This window comes from Oreochromis aureus, linkage group 23 (assembly GCF_013358895.1).
Source record: "Oreochromis aureus strain Israel breed Guangdong linkage group 23, ZZ_aureus, whole genome shotgun sequence".
NCBI classification, from domain to species: Eukaryota; Metazoa; Chordata; class Actinopteri; order Cichliformes; family Cichlidae; genus Oreochromis; species Oreochromis aureus.
Window position 1 is genome coordinate 45,604,760 of NC_052963.1, and position 17,458 is coordinate 45,622,217.

At 46.3% G+C, this 17,458-nt stretch overlaps 1 protein-coding gene across 1 annotated transcript in view; it reads right to left on the reverse strand.

The window, feature by feature from the left end:
• Positions 1 to 17,458, reverse strand: part of obscna (obscurin, cytoskeletal calmodulin and titin-interacting RhoGEF a) — a 46,710-nt gene that overhangs the window by 14,846 nt on the left and 14,406 nt on the right. Inside the window, exons 28-44 of the mRNA XM_039607082.1 lie at positions 17,128 to 17,385; positions 16,763 to 17,029; positions 8,278 to 8,544; positions 7,900 to 8,166; positions 7,470 to 7,736; positions 7,045 to 7,311; positions 6,513 to 6,779; positions 6,102 to 6,368; positions 5,647 to 5,913; positions 3,412 to 5,568; positions 3,265 to 3,337; positions 3,096 to 3,184; positions 2,905 to 3,014; positions 2,559 to 2,759; positions 2,352 to 2,434; positions 348 to 521; positions 111 to 270 (exon numbers count right to left, since the gene is read on the reverse strand). Coding sequence (XP_039463016.1) covers positions 111 to 270; positions 348 to 521; positions 2,352 to 2,434; positions 2,559 to 2,759; positions 2,905 to 3,014; positions 3,096 to 3,184; positions 3,265 to 3,337; positions 3,412 to 5,568; positions 5,647 to 5,913; positions 6,102 to 6,368; positions 6,513 to 6,779; positions 7,045 to 7,311; positions 7,470 to 7,736; positions 7,900 to 8,166; positions 8,278 to 8,544; positions 16,763 to 17,029; positions 17,128 to 17,385 — 5,441 coding nt within the window. The remainder of the gene's footprint in view (positions 1 to 110; positions 271 to 347; positions 522 to 2,351; positions 2,435 to 2,558; positions 2,760 to 2,904; positions 3,015 to 3,095; positions 3,185 to 3,264; positions 3,338 to 3,411; positions 5,569 to 5,646; positions 5,914 to 6,101; positions 6,369 to 6,512; positions 6,780 to 7,044; positions 7,312 to 7,469; positions 7,737 to 7,899; positions 8,167 to 8,277; positions 8,545 to 16,762; positions 17,030 to 17,127; positions 17,386 to 17,458) is intronic.

Sequence of the window (17,458 nt, forward strand, 5' to 3'; positions counted from 1 at the left end):
CTGAAATATCCCAGGAAACAACAACACATTGGACTGATGTAATAATCCTGCTCTCCACACCTTTGTTTCAGCAGCATTACATGTTTATACTTGAATTCAGTTCTGAATACCTTGAAAAACTGTTGGACAGTCTTGTCAGCGATGCAGGCCTCTGCTTGAGCTTGTCCCACCATGTAGTGAATATACTTCTCAAAGTCTTCTCTGTGTTTGATCAGATGCATGGCCACATCATCATCTGTGGCACACTCCCTCAACCCAGGAAGGACACACCTGAGAAAACACGAGTTCTGTTACTGTGGTTTGACATGTTGATGCGTTTTGCCTTTGATCTAGCACGTGTGTATCACCTCTCATGTAACAACACGATGTCTTTGATGTTCCTGAAAATGATCTCTTTCTGGTTGAGGACGTTAACGGGGACGTGGTAGCTGGAGTCCAGAAAATTTAGCTGCTGAGATATAAACATCTTCATCTCTCTCACAAACTCCTCTTCTCCATCAATCAGGCCTTGGATCAACTGACTAAAGATACAGGGAAACAAACAGATTCATCACAGAAGCCAAGATATTATAAAAATGTTTCGAGGAAGAGCTGCGATGACCAACACCAAAGTATCGCAGAAGTACATGAACATACAGTTAAGCCCATAATTATTCATACCCCTGGCAAATTTGGACTTAAAGTTACTTTTATTCAACTAGCAAGTTATTTTTTGACTGGAAATGACACAGGCGTCTCACAAAAGATAATAAGATGATGTACAGCACGCATCATTGTGGAAAAAAATATTTCTCAGCTTTTATTTACATTTGAGCAAAAAGTATCATGTCCAGAATTATTCATACCCTTTACAAACTGTCACAGTCTCTGGGAAAATCCAAAGTTCCATACCATTCCAAATAGTCAAAGCTGTTCTAAAGCATCCTAATTACCCTGATTAATTGGAAATAGCTGTTTTGATCAACTCAACAGGTGAAAAACAGCAGCTCTCTGCAGGTGGTCTGTGGACATTCATGGCTAAGACAAAGGAACTCAGTGAGGACCTGCAGCTGTGCATTGTGGCTGCTCACAAGTGAGGAATGGGCTACAAGGCCATATCCAAATGTTTTCAAGTTCCAGTGGCCACAGTGCAAAGTATTATTAAAAAATACAAGATGTTCCGCACTGTGGAAAATCTCAGAGGACGTTGTCGGAAGCCAAAAGTGAAACCTGTGGTGGCCAGGAGAATAGTGAGAGAGGTGAAAAAGAATCCAAGGATCACCACCAAGGCCATTCTGGTGAATCTGGGCTCTGCTGGTAGCAATGTCTCAAGGCAGACAGTCCAACGGACACTGCTGGGTTCCTCGGATGCAGACCAAGGAAAACGCCACTTCTCCAGGCACTTCTAAGGCATGCCAAAGCTCATTTGGCCTTTGCAAATGCTCATCTGGACAAAGAAGAAGATTTCTGGTCTTCGGTGTTATGGTCAGATGAAACAAAATTGAATTATTTGGTCACAATGATGTTGCCTTCATTTGGCATAAAATGGAGAAGCCTTCAACCCAAAGAACACCATCCCCACTGTCAAACATGGTGGTGGGAACCTAATGCTTTGGGGGTGTTTTTCAGCCAATGGACCATGGAACCTAATCACAGTAAACAGCACCATGAAAAAAGAGCAATACATGAAGATTCTCAACAACAACATCAGGCAGTCTGCAGAAAACTTGGCCTTGGGAACCAGTGGACATTTCAGCACGACAATGACCCAAAGCATACAGCAAACGTGGTGAAGAAATGGTTAGCAGACAACAACATTAACATTTTGCAGTGGCCTAGCCAGAGTCCTGACTTGAATCCAATTGAGAATCTGTGGAGGGAGCTAAAGATCAGGGTGATGGCAAGAAGACCCTCCAACCTGAAAGATTTGGAGCTCATTGCTAAAGATGAATGGGCAAAATGCCTGTGGAGACATGCAAAAAGCTGGTCTGCAATTATAGGAAGCGTTTGATTGCTGTAATAGCCAATAAAGGCTTTTTTCTATTGATTATTGAGAAGGGTATGAATAATTCTGGACATGATACTTTTTGCTAAAATATAAATAAAACCTGAGAAATATTTTTTCCACAATGATGCCTCTTGTACATCGTCTTATTATCTTTGGGGAGACACCTGTGTCATTTCTGCTCAAAAAAGAACTTGTTGAACAAAAGTAACTTTAAGTCAAAATTTGGCAGGGGTATGAATAATTATGGGCTTAACTGTATATGAAGTATGTATACGTGTATTTACTCTGACACAGTTTAATCATCATCAGTATAAGTAATCCAGTATCCAAACACTAGTAAAGCTCATCTGGCAGTATGACAAACCTCAGGCCTCTCCTGTACTCTTCTCCTGTACATCCAATTCCATCAAGATCCTCTTGACGTGCTCTCAGTTGGGGGAAGGTCTCCTGTTTAAAATGAGAGTCATGTATTAACTATTAAAAGCTTCTTTTTTTAAATCCTCAATGTCTTTGTTGATATAATAATAAACTAACAGTATAGATTTTCATCATGAAGATTTCTACATCCCACCTTTCTCTTCTTCTCCAAGTATGCTGGACACAGCCATCCCTGCCGACCAGGGTTGGTTTTGGTGGGTTTGGTCCTCACCAGCCATCTGTCAGGATGAACAGAGTCCAGGACCTCTACAAACTGGCCCTCCTTCAGAATAAAACTCTCCTTACTGCCACTGTTAGGGCAACAGTGAGCTCGAGCCACATATATTTCAAACGTCTGAAAACAAAAGCACATCATTTATGGCTCAGCCATGACGTGCAGTATTATTTTATCATACTGTGACTTTATCAGATTTGTTCCACTGATGTTCAAAAAGGACATAAAAATAGACAATAATGTGCATTCAATCAACATAAATCACCTCTCTTCTGTCCTCTTCTCCTTCAGACTCAGATCCAGAGACGGTGCTGTCCAAGGGCGTGTGGGCACGGTGTTTTGGAGATGGTGTCCTCATTTTACCATCATGGGCCCCTAAACATTTGTAATAGAGGATACCTTCAGTACACCTGCTCAGAAAGTTGCATAAATAATATATGAAATAACATTGCTGACCTTTGATCTTTAATAGCATCGTGGGAGGTTGGGTTATCTCCTCGTTATCGTCCTTCGGAGCTGCTTGTTCTGTTGGTTTTGGTTCTTCCCTGTGACAATATTCAGATTTTTTTTGGCATCTTTACAGCCAAACAAAATGAAATTCATTATTTTATCTGCGCTCTGGTACCTCGGTGTGATTGTGGAAATCTCAACAGGTTCCATCATATCGGGAGCTGTGTCATAATCAGAGGGACTCGACACTGTTGAAAGCAGAATAATGAATCATTAGTGCATCAATGTGACCCAATAAAGTTTTTAAAGCTAAGTCACTCACTGGAGCTGGCAGCCATGACAGAGGACCGTCTCCTCTCTTGTAGGGTCTGCTGAGGAGCATGCTCTGTCAGGGTGTAGGCCTCCCACAGAGACACGTTCATGCTTTCTGCATAGTTCTCTGCTGACGTGGGCACCTGCGCTTGACTCTGTGGCAGATTCTCATTCTGGTCTTTGGGCGGGGCTTCGGGCTTTGTTGGGGCGAGCTGCAAAGGAGTAATGGCTGCAAGAGGTGGGTGTACGGGCCTCTGTGCCACAGGGGCAGGCTGTGGAGTTTGCACCACCGTTATGTTTCCATTGTAGGAGGTCACACCAAACTTATTGACCACCTCACAGGTATAAATTCCACTGTCGCTGTTTAACAGGTTCTTGATCACAAGTGTGCATTCTCCATCATCTGTAGTCGTAATCCTGCATCTCTGGTCGTTGGAAATTTGTTGGCCATTTCTGAGCCACCGTACTGCGCTCGGCTTTCCCTCAACAACACACATTAGAGTGAGCATACCGTGAAGAGCTGCTGTCCGGTTCTTAAAAACCTCTTTAAAAACTGGTCGCATATCTTTGCGTGTCTTGAAGCCTTTGAAAGCAGCCTGGATCTTGACTGCAGCCTCTTGCATTTGTGGCTCATCCTCGGTGCTGATCTCGATCTCCGGCGGAGACTCCTTCAATGGTTCTGTCGTCTGGAGTAGAATCTCAGCTGGTATCTCAGTCAAAGCCTCTGAGAAAGTTTCATCTTCAGAAATATAAAGGAGAGGAATGTCTTCTGCCACCTTTGTTTGTTGTTCTTCCTCCCTTCTCGTTGGCTCCACTGCTAGGCTCACGTCCTGGTCCATTTTCGGTTCTTTTCTCATGGGTTTAACTGGCTGTTTTAATGGAGGTTTGGCAGGCTGCTCTGTTTTCTCAGTTGCTGTAACTGGCTGGTTCCTCTCAAATGCTGGTTTCTCTTTGGCCTGTTTTATTAATGGCTTTAGAAGTTGTTTTATTGGTTGGTCTTGAACTTTTACCACTCCTGATGTTGGTTCTTGTTCCTCTCGATCCGTCTCAGTGTCCCGTGATACTTGTTTTTCTACACCTTTGACTTTGCTTTTTGTCCTCACCGGAGGCTTTGGATGAGTAAACGGAGCTTCGTTTTCTACCGGCCGTTCTGGTTGTTCAGTTGGCTCTTTGTCAAACACTTGTTCTGGCTTTGTTCCTCTCTCTGACTCTTTGGACACTTGTTTATTCAGACGATCTCTCTGTTTGCCGTCTTCTTCAGAATCGATCTGTGTAGTCTTTAGCATTGTAGGAAGGATCTCCTCACTATCCTTCAGTAAATACTTGATTGGTTGCTTTCCATCTGTCAGTTTTCCTTTAGATCTTGTTGGTGGTTTCAAAGGCTCTCCTTCTGTCTTGTCTAGTTCACCTTCATTTTCTAAAGATTTCATATTTTGATCTTTCATTGATTCTTTGCTAATCAACCCTTCTAGTGGTTTCACAGGAGACTTTTCATCCTGGCTAATCATTCCTACTTCTGCAGCTGGATGTTTCCTCTTCTCATCAACTTCACTTTTTGCCAAAGGTATTTCTAGTTGTTCTGAGCTCTTTTCAGTTCCACGTTTCTTTTCTTTTTGTTTCCTTTGTTCAAAACATGTTTTATCCAAAGCCCTGTCTGATTGAGTTTCTTCGTGGTCAGCTGGAGCTAATTCTTCAGTATGTCTTCTTGTTTGTTTCATCTCCGGTAAAGCATCAGTTTCTTTTTCCAAATGCTTAGCTGGCTCCCCAACCTTCCCGTCAACCCTATAGTCTATAGTCTCCAGTAGTCTCACAGGTTTATCAGCTTTCTTGTTCACTTCCCTGTCCTTCACTTTATTAATCTGTTCATGTGCTGCGTTCTGTGCACCATCAGTGCCTTTTTCTACGGCTCTTGCAGACTGAATGTCCTTTTGGACTTTATCATCATCCTTCAGCGCAGACGGTCCGAGGTCAAAAACAAGCTCTGTGTCTTTTTCTGAATTTGCAATTGATGCTTTTCTTGCCCTCTTTTTAGGCTCAGGAGGAGCTGCTTTACCCTCTGAGACTCCCGGTCTCTGCGTCTCCTGAGTAGGAGTTGTTTTGGAAACGGTTTCTTTTACCTGCGGCATGATTGTTGGAGGTTCTGCCTCTGCTGGAGTCGGTTGTAGTCCTGTGGACGATGAAAGAAAATGGACATGAGTGCGTTTACCTTCTTGTAACCTCGTCAATCAGCAATAAATCAACATACCTTTTACTTGCACCATTGCAGTGGTCTCTATGCTTCCTGCCTGACAAGAGTAGTTACCACTGTCTTCAGGTTTGAGCCCACTGATGATCAGCTGCAGGAAGCAGCCATCTTGCTTCATCTCATACTTCCTGCTGGCCCTCAGTGGGAGCTTGTTCTTTTTCCACTGTATTGATACGCTGGGCTTAGACAGCTCACAATACAGGGAAGCTGCACCTCCTGCTTCAGCCGCTATACTTTCTAATTCTTTATTGAAGAATAGAGTGAGCTCTAGGTGGGATAGAACAGACCAACAAATAGTTTGATACAGTGTCAAATAAGAAATACGAAATGCTATGATTTAGCTTACATAATGCTAAAGTGCCACAGACGAGTTCCCAACAGAATCATGTACAAGTATTCAGAAACTGATAGTAAGATACTCCATGAATACAGCCGAAATGCACACAGGCACAAACCTTTCACTGTTACAGCTGCGCTGGTCTCTGCTTTGCCTGCTTGGCACGTGTAGCTGCCGCTGTCTTCCACTGTGAGCTCCTTAATCAGCAGCTGGATGAAGCAGCCCTCCTGCTTCATTTCATACTTTGCATTCGGTCTCACCAGCAGCCCGTTCTTCTTCCACTGCACCATAACTCCAGGTTTAGACAGTTCACAGGAAAGGGAAGCCGTGCATCCTTCTTCAACTTCCATGCTCTGTAAACCTCGCTTGAAGAATGGAGGGAGCTCTGAGGTGAGGAAGGAAAGGTAACACTATGTTTTTAATATCTAGCTCATAGTGAACAATGGACTACGTACAAGAAGATGGAATAGATTCTGTTTTACTGTGTAAATGTCTGCTGTGGATGAGTTTAAAACCACAGTGTACAAACCCTTTACTGTCACAGTCCCACTGGTTTCTGCACCTCCAGCTTTACAGGTGTAGCTGCCGCTGTCCTCGGGTTTGAGATCTTTGATGTGGAGCTGGAGGAGGCAGCCGTCCTGCTTCATCTCATACTTCCTGTTGGCTCTTAATGGTGTTTTGTTTTTCTTCCACTGCACTGACACCCCAGGTTTAGACACTTCACAGTGCAGGGCTGCTGTGCTTTCCTCCTCGCCTTCTATATTTTGTAATTCTCTCTTGAAGAAAGGAGGCAGCTCTGGGAAAACAGGCAAGGAATTGAAAATTCATAATATATAAGGAACCACGGTAAAACATTACTAACTATATTTTTTATTTAAACTACAAATATTCCAAGTGTGTGAGTTTATTTAAAAAAAACTAAACAAAAAGATTATGAATAACAAATAAATACAAAAATAGGACAGGATAGTACTGCAGCATAGAATAAAAGAAGGCAGTACTAATATCAGAGCTTTACCAAATGATTGGGAAAAAAGTCAGGCTTTTCTTGCTGCACACACCTTGCACTGTCAGAGTTGCAGCTGTCTCTGCAGCTCCTGCTCGACACGAGTAGCTGCCGCTGTCCTCGGGTTTGAGCTCTTTGATATGAAGCTGGAGGAGGCAGCCGTCCTGCTTCATCTCATACTTCCTGTTTGCTCTCAGTGGCAGCTTGTTCTTCTTCCACTGCACTGATAATCCAGGTTTAGACACTTCACAGCACAGGAAGGCTGTGCCTCCTTCCTCAGCAGCCACATCTTTCAAATCTTGTTTGAAAACAGGTGGGCGCTCTGGAGAAAAAGTCATCATACATACAGGATACATACAATACTTCAGGAGAAAAATAATATAAAATAATGAGCCTTTTCAACAGCTAATGTAAAATAGCAACATACAGAATGAAACATATATATGTGGGTGTTTGTACAGTGGATTCTTTTTTGCATACCTGTCACGGACACTTTTGCAGTAGTTTCAGCCGTCCCTGCTCGACACGTGTAGCTGCCGCTGTCCTCGGGTTTGAGCTCTTTGACATGAAGCTGGAGGAGGCAGCCGTCCTGCTTCATCTCATACTTCCTGCTGGCTCTCAGAGGCAGCTTGTTCCTCCTCCACTCCCCTGATATGCCAGGCTTGGACAGCTCACAGGACAATAAGGCTGTACCTCCTTCCTCTGCAGCTATACTTTGTAATTCTTCTCTGAAAACAAGTGGAAGCTCTGGCAAAGAAAAAATAGAAAAGAAACATTTGGAAAGCGTGTGTGACACATGAGTAATATTTGCTCCATCTATTGTCACCAAGTCTAGATGACCACAAAGCAATTTTAATACATGATTAAGAACTTCCAGGCACTAACACTGACCATGTAGTTTATCACAGACCTCTCACTGTTACAGCTGCAGTGGTCTCTGTGCTCCCTGCTTGACACGTGTAGCTGCCGCTGTCCTCGGGTTTGAGCTCTTTGATATGAAGCTGGACTAAGCAGCCGTCCTGCTTCATCTCATACTTCCTGCTGGCTCTCAGAGGCAGCTTGTTCTTCTTCCACTGCACTGACACCCCAGGCTTAGACAGCTCACAGCACAGTGATGCCGTACTTCCCTCCTCTGCCTTCATATTCTGCAGCTCTTTTTGGAAAAATGGTGCAAGCTCTGCAAAAAAGAAGATGGATTGAAAGTAATGAAAGAAAATGCAGAAATGGTTTTCTTCTCAGATATTAATGATGCTGTAAAACAAACCGAGCAAATCAGCCATTCACACACCTTTCACTGACACATTTGTGCTGGTTTCTGCACTTCCTGCTTGGCATGTGTAGCTGCCACTGTCTTCAGGCTTGAGCTCTTTGATGTGAAGCTGTAAGATGCAGCCCTCTTGCCTGATCTCATACTTCCTGCTGGCTCTCAGAGGTAGTCTGTTCTTCTTCCACTGCACTGACACTCCAGGTCTGGACAACTCGCAGTACAAGGAGGCTGTACCTCCCTCGTCAGCCTCCACACTTCTTAATTCTTTCTTGAAGAATGGAGGAAGTTCTGGAAAAAGGGTTAAAAGGGAGAAGAAAGTCATGTGTCCTTTTGAAAAGTTTTCAGTGATGTCACACCATCACCAGGCAGTTATTTTATTGACATTATGTTTCTGGGACTGGAAGGATGCTAACACAGTAACACGTGTTGTGGGATTTCTCTTTAGTGTATTGTTTTTTTAATGTATTGTCTTGCTTTCATGTTACTTAGTTTAGTAAGGGTTGTGGGATCTCTCTTTAATGTATTGCCTTGATGAAATGCTTTCATGTTACTTAGTTTAGTATGTCTGGTTCACACCTCATTCACGCTGGGAGACAGACGGTGAGAAACTGGTGAATGTCTCCCAGGAGACGGAAGCTCACACAGGAAGACTTGACCCCAGAGTGGGGGAGATTCACACAGGTGACGGAGAGTCTGTCTGCTTAGAGCCAAGGTGTGAACTGCAACTGTAAAAGCCTTTTGTTCTGTGACTGTGTATAAAAAGGACCTGAACTGTTCATTGTTAGAGACTACTTTCAGTGCCCCCTGACTGACGTCTCTCCTCATGCATGGGAAATAAAGTGTTGGGTTTTTAACCGCTCATCGTGTCTGCAGGCTTTGTTAAGAAATTTCCGCAACAGTTTGGCGCTGCGAGCAGGGTGATCCAGTGTTCTCGCTGAAGGACGGCTCCGGGATGGCTGATCACCCCGAGGTAGCAAAACGCTTCGGTCCTGCCAGCTGTTTAAAGCAAAGAGAAAGGCAGAGTTGCGGAGCCTGTGTTTCAGCAACCACCGAGATCACCTTGACGAATCGAGGGGAAACTCCTGCAGAACGGTGAGCTGTATCTACCATTTATACAAGTCACGAGAGAGTTTTGTGTCTAGCCAAGGGGAACGCCTGCCGACTCCGGAGTTCAAGTCTCCGGAGGGAAAATCCTGGTGGTTTGAGACCCCAGGCTTGTGTTGGGAACGGCCCATCACAAGGACAGTGGCTCGAGCACGCAGTTGGGGAGAAGCCGGCCCAGGCCTGTGTTCGGTCCAAGTACGCCACAGGGACGGCGTTTCGAGTACACTGTTGGGAAATCATTCCTACGTGGAGTGACGGTATTTTAGCACTTTTCTGCCGGTAAGGGAAGAAGGCCATTGCAGAGGACGCTCTGAATGTAAATATGGGATCTAGATCCAGCAAAGCGGCAGACGTTCCACAGGGAGGCTGGGGACAAAACTCAATATTTGACTGTATGGTTAAGAAATGGGGAATTGGGTGCATGAAATATGTTGTTAAGTGGCAAAAAGTAAACGGGTTTCCTGAAAAGGGATCGCTGAGTGTTAACCAGTTAAAGAAAATAGAGGAACAGTTGCGGGAGGAAAAAGCAAAATTATTGGGGAAAGGGAAAGTTAGGACCGTAGATCTGCGTAGAGTAAGCGATGAGAAGGAATGTTTGAAAATGTGGATAGGGGAAGCAGAAAGAAGAGAAAACAAAGCAGCTCTGAAAGAATTACCTAGAGAAGTGCGTGGAAGGGAGGCTGACGCAGAATCTGCCTCAGCGCCTCTTCCACCTCCGTATAACACGGAGAACAAAACACCATTTCCCTGTTCACGCACTGTTTGTGCTTCCCCAGTACAGGCTGTTTTGCAGGGCCTGAAAGCCGATGCGGACCTGGACTCCTTTCCCTCCCCATCCCGCTCTGCACCACGCGCCCCACAGCCAGAGGATGCAAGCGCCAATCCCGCTACTGAGGAGCGACGGCCCCGCCAGGATACAGCGAAAAAAATGACACTCAGATCCGACACAGCGCTCAGCCACACACGGAGCGCGCCGCGAGCTGAAGCGACGAGAGCTGTGAGAGGAAAGAACAGAAGTAAGGACAACCGCCATGGATATTACGCCCTGCCTTTTGCCACGGATCAGCCTGAATATTCTTTCACTGATGACGAGCGGGACGATACAGACGACACAGACAGCAGCGAGGAGGTCGAAAATTTCCAGACCGGGCATAAAACGCAGAGACAGCGGCAGGCAAAAGGAGAAAGCCTGCAGCTCCCGATGGTGGAAGTGGCGGGACCCGAGGGACCTATTTTAGTTCACAGACCGTGGACACAGTCAGACATCGCTGACGCCACAAGCCATCTGCCTGACCCCCTCATGTCGGGTGCAAAGTTCGGTGAGCAGCTCCTAATTTTCTGCCAAGAATATCGCCCCACGGGCCAAGAAATTAGACGCGCAGTGGCAGGCAAGCTGAAACCATGCGACCTGAGGAAAATATCGCCTCACTTGCCTGATCCTACGCTGAGGATACGACACCTGACTTATGAGCATGTAGAAAACCGTGAATATTGTACTGCAGTAACACACCTAATGGATAAGCTAAAGGAGGTTTTCCCGGACAAGGTGGACATGGCAAAGATTCAGGCTTGCAAGCAAAGAAAGGATGAATCTGTGGACGATTTCATACATCGCATGACAACTGTGTTTGAAGTTAATGCTGGAATACCCAAAGATGACATGACGGGCACCTCCGCCTCCACATATGAGCACCATCTTTGCGGCCATATTTTCCGGGGACTGAGACCAGACGTGGCAGCCGAGGTGAGGCGTTCATATGTGGGGGGAGAAGATGAACCTCGGTTAACGGAACTGCGACGCCATGCTCAGAACCATCTTGATGAGAGGAAAAGCAAGAAAGAGGAAAAGCAGAGCACAGACCTCCACAATGCAGCCTTAACGCTGTATAAAGCCGCGACAACCTCACACGGAGATTCCCATGACAGAGGCAGTTGGCATGGCCGAGGCCAGGGAACAAGACGTGATCGGCGAGATCCACAACGACAACAGTGGGGAGGGGATCCAGAAGCCTGTTTTTTCTGTGGCGAGCATGGACACTGGAAGCGGAATTGCCCTAACCGAGGCTATCCCAGACGCGGACATCATCAACACCAAAATGACCAAGCGCAGGGCAGGCGATGGGTGCAGGCGGACTGACACTGGGGGGAAAGGACGCCAGAGTACGCTTCAGGCTGTGGTTTGCCCACCTCATCAGAACAGGGAAGTGAAAATCACACACACATACACACACCCATTGATGTAGAAAGTGTTTTACACACAGACACACACACTTTAATACACAACACTTTTGAGCATGTAGAACACGTTTCTTTGTCTCCAGCTGGTACATATGTACATTTAAATAGCGCACCTTATAAATCACTGCCCTTGTATAAAATGTTAGTTTGTAACCAGGAAGTAGAATTTCTTGTAGATTCCGGGGCCACCCACTCTGTACTACGCTCAGATTCTCTCTCACCCCAGCCCGTGCTGGGTGAAAAGTTCACTCATTCTGTGTCCGCATCAGGAACCATACAGAGAGAAAATTTCACCATACCCCTGTGTTGTGTAGACGGACAGGGTAGAAAATTCACACACCAGTTTCTGTGGTCAGACCTGTGCCCTGTCAATTTGCTTGCCAGAGATTTGATGTGCAAACTGAACATAAGTTTAATCTCCTGCTATAATGGCATCACAATCACACAATCTGACTATGATTATATGATGGTGAAATATAACCCTGTGACTCCAGCTTTCGCTTACGGGTGGAAGCTGGAGGAGGGGCCGCTTGTTACAGAATTCATACAAGCGACTCGCAACCGCATGCCTCCAGATGTCTGTTTTATGGCTCCTGGAGAGTTGAGTTGCACATCTCACTTTTCTCTGCATGGCCCTGATGACAGTTATGAGGAAGAATGGTCCAGAACCGAAAATGATTTACTAACTGTGACATGTATGTTTTGGAGCTCCACATTTGCTGCGCTTGCGATTTCTCTCACTGATGAGCAAAGAAACATGTTTACTATGGATGCATCCGTCCCACATGTTCCCCTAGCAAAAGCTCACAGCTGCCAGTGGGAAGACATGGGTGAATTTATGCACCGGTGCTACCGCGCTTGCGATTGGGAACCTACAGAGGATCCCACAGTTTTGTTTTCTCGAGAAATGAAAGCCTACAGAAAAACCATGACATATACAGTCCATTGTGTCCGCTCAGTTGAGCTAGTGAACATAGCTGTCTCACACTGTCTACTTCAAACGACACCTCCTCTAAACTCCTCACACCCCCTGCTGACAGAGGTGGCTGACGGCCTGTGGGCCTCATCTAAGTATGATGTAGGCCTAATTAAAGATTGTGAGCCTGTGGTAATCACTCCAAACTCCTCTTTTAGACCATGCCAAAGACAATATCCTCTGAAACAGGAAGCCATAGAGGGGATTACTCCTGTGTTTGAATCCCTGTTAAAGGCTGGAGTAATTATCCCATGCCCCACCTCTCCGGTTCGCACTCCACTATTCCCTGTGAAGAAAATCAGAGGACCAAATGAGCCTGTTGAGTGGCGGTTTGTGCAGGACTTACAAGCTGTGAACAAGGCTGTGATCCCCAGAGCCCCCGTGGTTCCGAACCCCCACACCATTTTGTCCCAAATACCATCTGATGCTATGTGGTTTACTGTTGCTGACCTGACTAATGCATTCTTCTCTGTTCCAGTTCACCCAGATAGCCAGTTCTGGTTTGCTTTTGAGTTCCAGGGGAAGGCTTACACATTCACTCGGTTGTGTCAAGGCTACTGTGAGTCCCCCACGATTTACAATGCCGCCTTAAGAGACTCCCTGTCAGACTTGATCCTCTCCCAAGGCACAGTGTTACTTCAATATGTCGATGATCTGCTACTGTGTGCACCCACACAAAAGCAGTGTCTGGCAGATTCTCTCACTTTACTGACACATTTGCATCACAAGGGCCACAAGGCTAGTAAGTCAAAACTACAGTTTTGTAAAGAGCAAGTCACATTCTTAGGGCATGTGATTTCTTACAACTCTCACCAGATTTCCTCCAAGAGGGTGGAAGCTGTGATGACCATTGCAAAACCCCACACCAAAAAACAGATGATGTCATTCCTAGGAACCACATCATACTGCCGCAATTTCATTCCACACTACTCCTCTGTGGAAGCTCCACTTACTGCGCTCATTCATGGTGCAAGTCTGTCAGCCAATGATCGCATTTCTTGGACACCAGAGGCTGAAGCTGCCTTCACTTCCTTGAAACAACTGCTGCAAACAGCGCCCGTTTTAGCGCTTCCAGACCCATCCAAACCATACACACAAATGGTGGATGAAAAGAATGGTTTCATGTCTTCTGTTCTTTTACAGCAGCATGGTGATTCACTTCGCCCGGTGGGTTATTACTCTTCCAAGCTTGACCCCGTAGCTGCAGGACTGCCTGGATGCCTACGAGCAGTAGCTGCGTGTGAGAAGGCCGTGCTCGCCTCACGTGACATTGTAGGGTACTCTCCTCTGACAGTGCAGGTACCCCATGCAGTTTCTCTCATTTTGCTGGAGCAGAAAACTTCACACCTTTCTGCAGCTCGCTGGCTCAGGTACTCTTCCATACTGCTTGACATGCCCAACATCACAGTGAAACGATGCACAACACTTAACCCAGCCACTCTTCTCCCCACGCGAGAAGATGGTGAACCACACAGCTGCACTGCTGTATTGGGTGAAACTTGTACACCTCGGATTGACTTGTTAGATGTTCCCATTGAGAACTCTGACATAGTGTTATATGTAGATGGCTCCTCCTCACGTGATTCACGTGGGACTAACCGGGTGGGTTTTGCTGTGTGTTCTGATCATGCCACTCTCGTTTCAGGCTCATTGCCCAGACACTTCTCAGCACAGACTGCAGAACTTGTGGCGCTCACAGAAGCCTGTAAACTTGCGGAGAGTCAGTCGGCCACCATCTACACCGACTCTCGCTACGCGTTCGGTGTGGTGCATGATTTTGGGGCCTTGTGGAGGCACAGAAAGTTCCTGAAATCTGATGGGAAGCCCATCCTCAATGCTAACCAGGTAGCAGCGCTGCTGGATGCCATCCTCCTGCCTGCTCGCATTGCTGTAGTGAAGTGTGCAGCACACACAGGTAAAACTGATTCTGTCTCCCAAGGAAATGCAGCCGCCGATGCAGCAGCCAAAGCAGCAGCCGAAGGAGGCCTACCTTTCCAACTTGTCTTGGCACCACTGTCCACACCTAACCTTGCTGATCTTCCTGCTGTACAGTCATTTGCCTCCCAGCCAGAGAAAACTCTCTGGCGCAAACATGGCTGCACACTGGTCGACTCTGTCTGGCGATCTCCTGACGGCCGCCCATGTCTACCTAAACACTTCTTCCCCTGGTTTCTAAAATGGACACATGGGTTAGACCATGCGTCCAAAGGGGGGATGCTACAAGCAGTAACATCGCTGTGGTTCACCAAAGGGTTTTCCACAGCAGCTGAGAGGCACTGCAAAAAGTGTCTCATTTGTGCGACCAACAATGTGGGACGCCCATTACAGGTAAACACTGCAGCACATCCCCCACCAGACATGCCTTTTGACCATCTAATGATGGATTTCATTGAATTGACACCAGCCGAGGGGAAGAAGTATTGTCTAGTAGTAGTGGACATGTTCTCTAAGTGGGTAGAAGCATTCCCCACTAAAAGTGCAGACAGCAGTGCAGTAGCAAAAGCCCTCCTGTCAGAAATCATTCCCAGGTGGGTATCCCGGGAAAATCACAAGTGATAATGGTACTCACTTTGTGAACCAGGCATTGAAGGAGATCAGCAAGCAACTAGGTTTCAAATTGCAAACACACTGTGCATATCATCCACAATCTGGAGGTGCTGTGGAGAGAATGAACGGCTCCTTAAAGTCCAAACTGGTAAAGTGCTGTGAAGAAACTGGCCTCACATGGCCAAAAGCACTTCCCCTCGTGCTGATGTATGTGCGCACACGAACCAGACCTCCAGCACACCTCAGCCCTTATGAGGTGTTGTATGGACGACCTGCCAGAGTGGGGGCAGAACCCCCCAAATGGACTGGCATGTCCACAGAGTTGTGCAACAGCGAAATGATTGTGTACTGTCAAAATCTCTCGAGGACTCTCTCGCAGGTACACCAAGCAGTGAAAGCAGCCTTGCCCAGACCAGCAGAAGGACCCCTGCACCCGTTCAAACCAGGAAACTGGGTGCTAGTGAAGGATTTCAGGAGGAGACACTGGAAGGCGAAGCGGTGGCTGGGCCCATTCCAAGTCCTACTGACCACACAAACAGCGATAAAGGTTGGAGAGCGAGTTACTTGGATCCACGCCAGCCACTGTAAGCTGTTTGGAGGAGAACCACCCAGAACGGAGGAGCAACTAGAAAAGACAAACGGGGCAGAATAATCCCCACACTTCATTCAGGTAGTAGGCAGTCTACCCTCTACCTGCAACAATGCGACAAGCCAGAAAGCACCTCATCACTGGGGTAGCTCTGATGCTCTTCAGTGGGCTGATGGTTGCCCTCTGGTGGAGCCTCAGGAGAGATCAGCGGCTGGGCACCATACCAACATCCAAGGAGGTTCGTGCAACAGAAGGAGCAACCCACGAGATGAGAGGAAATGCTTGATTTAGCATGATGGACACATTCGACTACACTATGTGTATTCAACCCCCTAGACTGTCATTTTTGATCTGTGCAATGTAAAGGTCACAAGGAAATGTGAGTTCCCGAAAATTGCACCTTCCCCTGTTGCAAGCTCGAAATTACAATGATGATAGCGAAAGCGAAGATGAGTGTGATGAGTGAAACTATTTTCCTGACACTGCAAGAATGATGCATATTGTGAAACCTATGAAGTGTGCAATATTGCTGATGTAATTAACAGAATGTTAGGAAGAGAAATCCTTGGTACTAGTGATTGAGATGCAATCAAGAGGGTGGGAACTGTTGTGGGATTTCTCTTTAGTGTATTGTTTTTTTAATGTATTGTCTTGCTTTCATGTTACTTAGTTTAGTAAGGGTTGTGGGATCTCTCTTTAATGTATTGTCTTGATGAAATGCTTTCATGTTACTTAGTTTAGTATGTCTGGTTCACACCTCATTCACGCTGGGAGACAGACGGTGAGAAACTGGTGAATGTCTCCCAGGAGACGGAAGCTCACACAGGAAGACTTGACCCCAGAGTGGGGGAGATTCACACAGGTGACGGAGAGTCTGTCTGCTTAGAGCCAAGGTGTGAACTGCAACTGTAAAAGCCTTTTGTTCTGTGACTGTGTATAAAAAGGACCTGAACTGTTCATTGTTAGAGACTACTTTCAGTGCCCCCTGACTGACGCCTCTCCTCATGCATGGGAGGCTTTGTTAAGAAATTTCCGCAACACACGTCACACACCTTTCACAGACACAGTTGCACTGGTCTCTGCACCCCCTGCTTGGCACGAGTAGCTGCCACTGTCTTCAAGTTTGAGCTCCTTGATGTGAAGCTGGAGGAAGCAACCGTCCTGTCGCATCTCATACTTCCTGCTCGCTCTTAGGGGCAAGCTGTTTTTCTTCCACTGAACTGGTACTCCAAGTTTGGACAACTCGCAGTACAGGGTGGCCGAAGCTCCTTCTTCAGCTTCCACACTCTGAAGCTCCTCCTGGAAGAACGGAGGAAGCTCTGGGGAAAAAGGGCAGAAATGGGGATGCTCAGTACAAGAATAACGCTTTACTGTACGTGCTGATCATAAGATTGTTTAGCTCATTGCCCTGAAGTACCAGTGACGGTAAGTTTGGCAGTGCTCTGCATGTCTCCTGTATCACAGGAGTATACACCAGTATCCAGGGGGTCGACATCACGGATGAGCAGCAGGTTGACTTTTCCCTCCTTGCGCATCTCGTATTTATCACCATTTCGAAGAGGAATGTGGTTGCGTTTCCAGGTAACCAAGGTGGTGAGGTCAGAGGTGGTGCAACTCAAAGTAGCCGTCTCGCCCTCCATGACCACCGTGTCTTTGGGCTTCTCCTCCAATAAAACTAGAATTTGATATCAAATCCCAGTGATCATCAGGGGGTACATAACTTTGAAGCATTTTGTTAGTTTTTACTT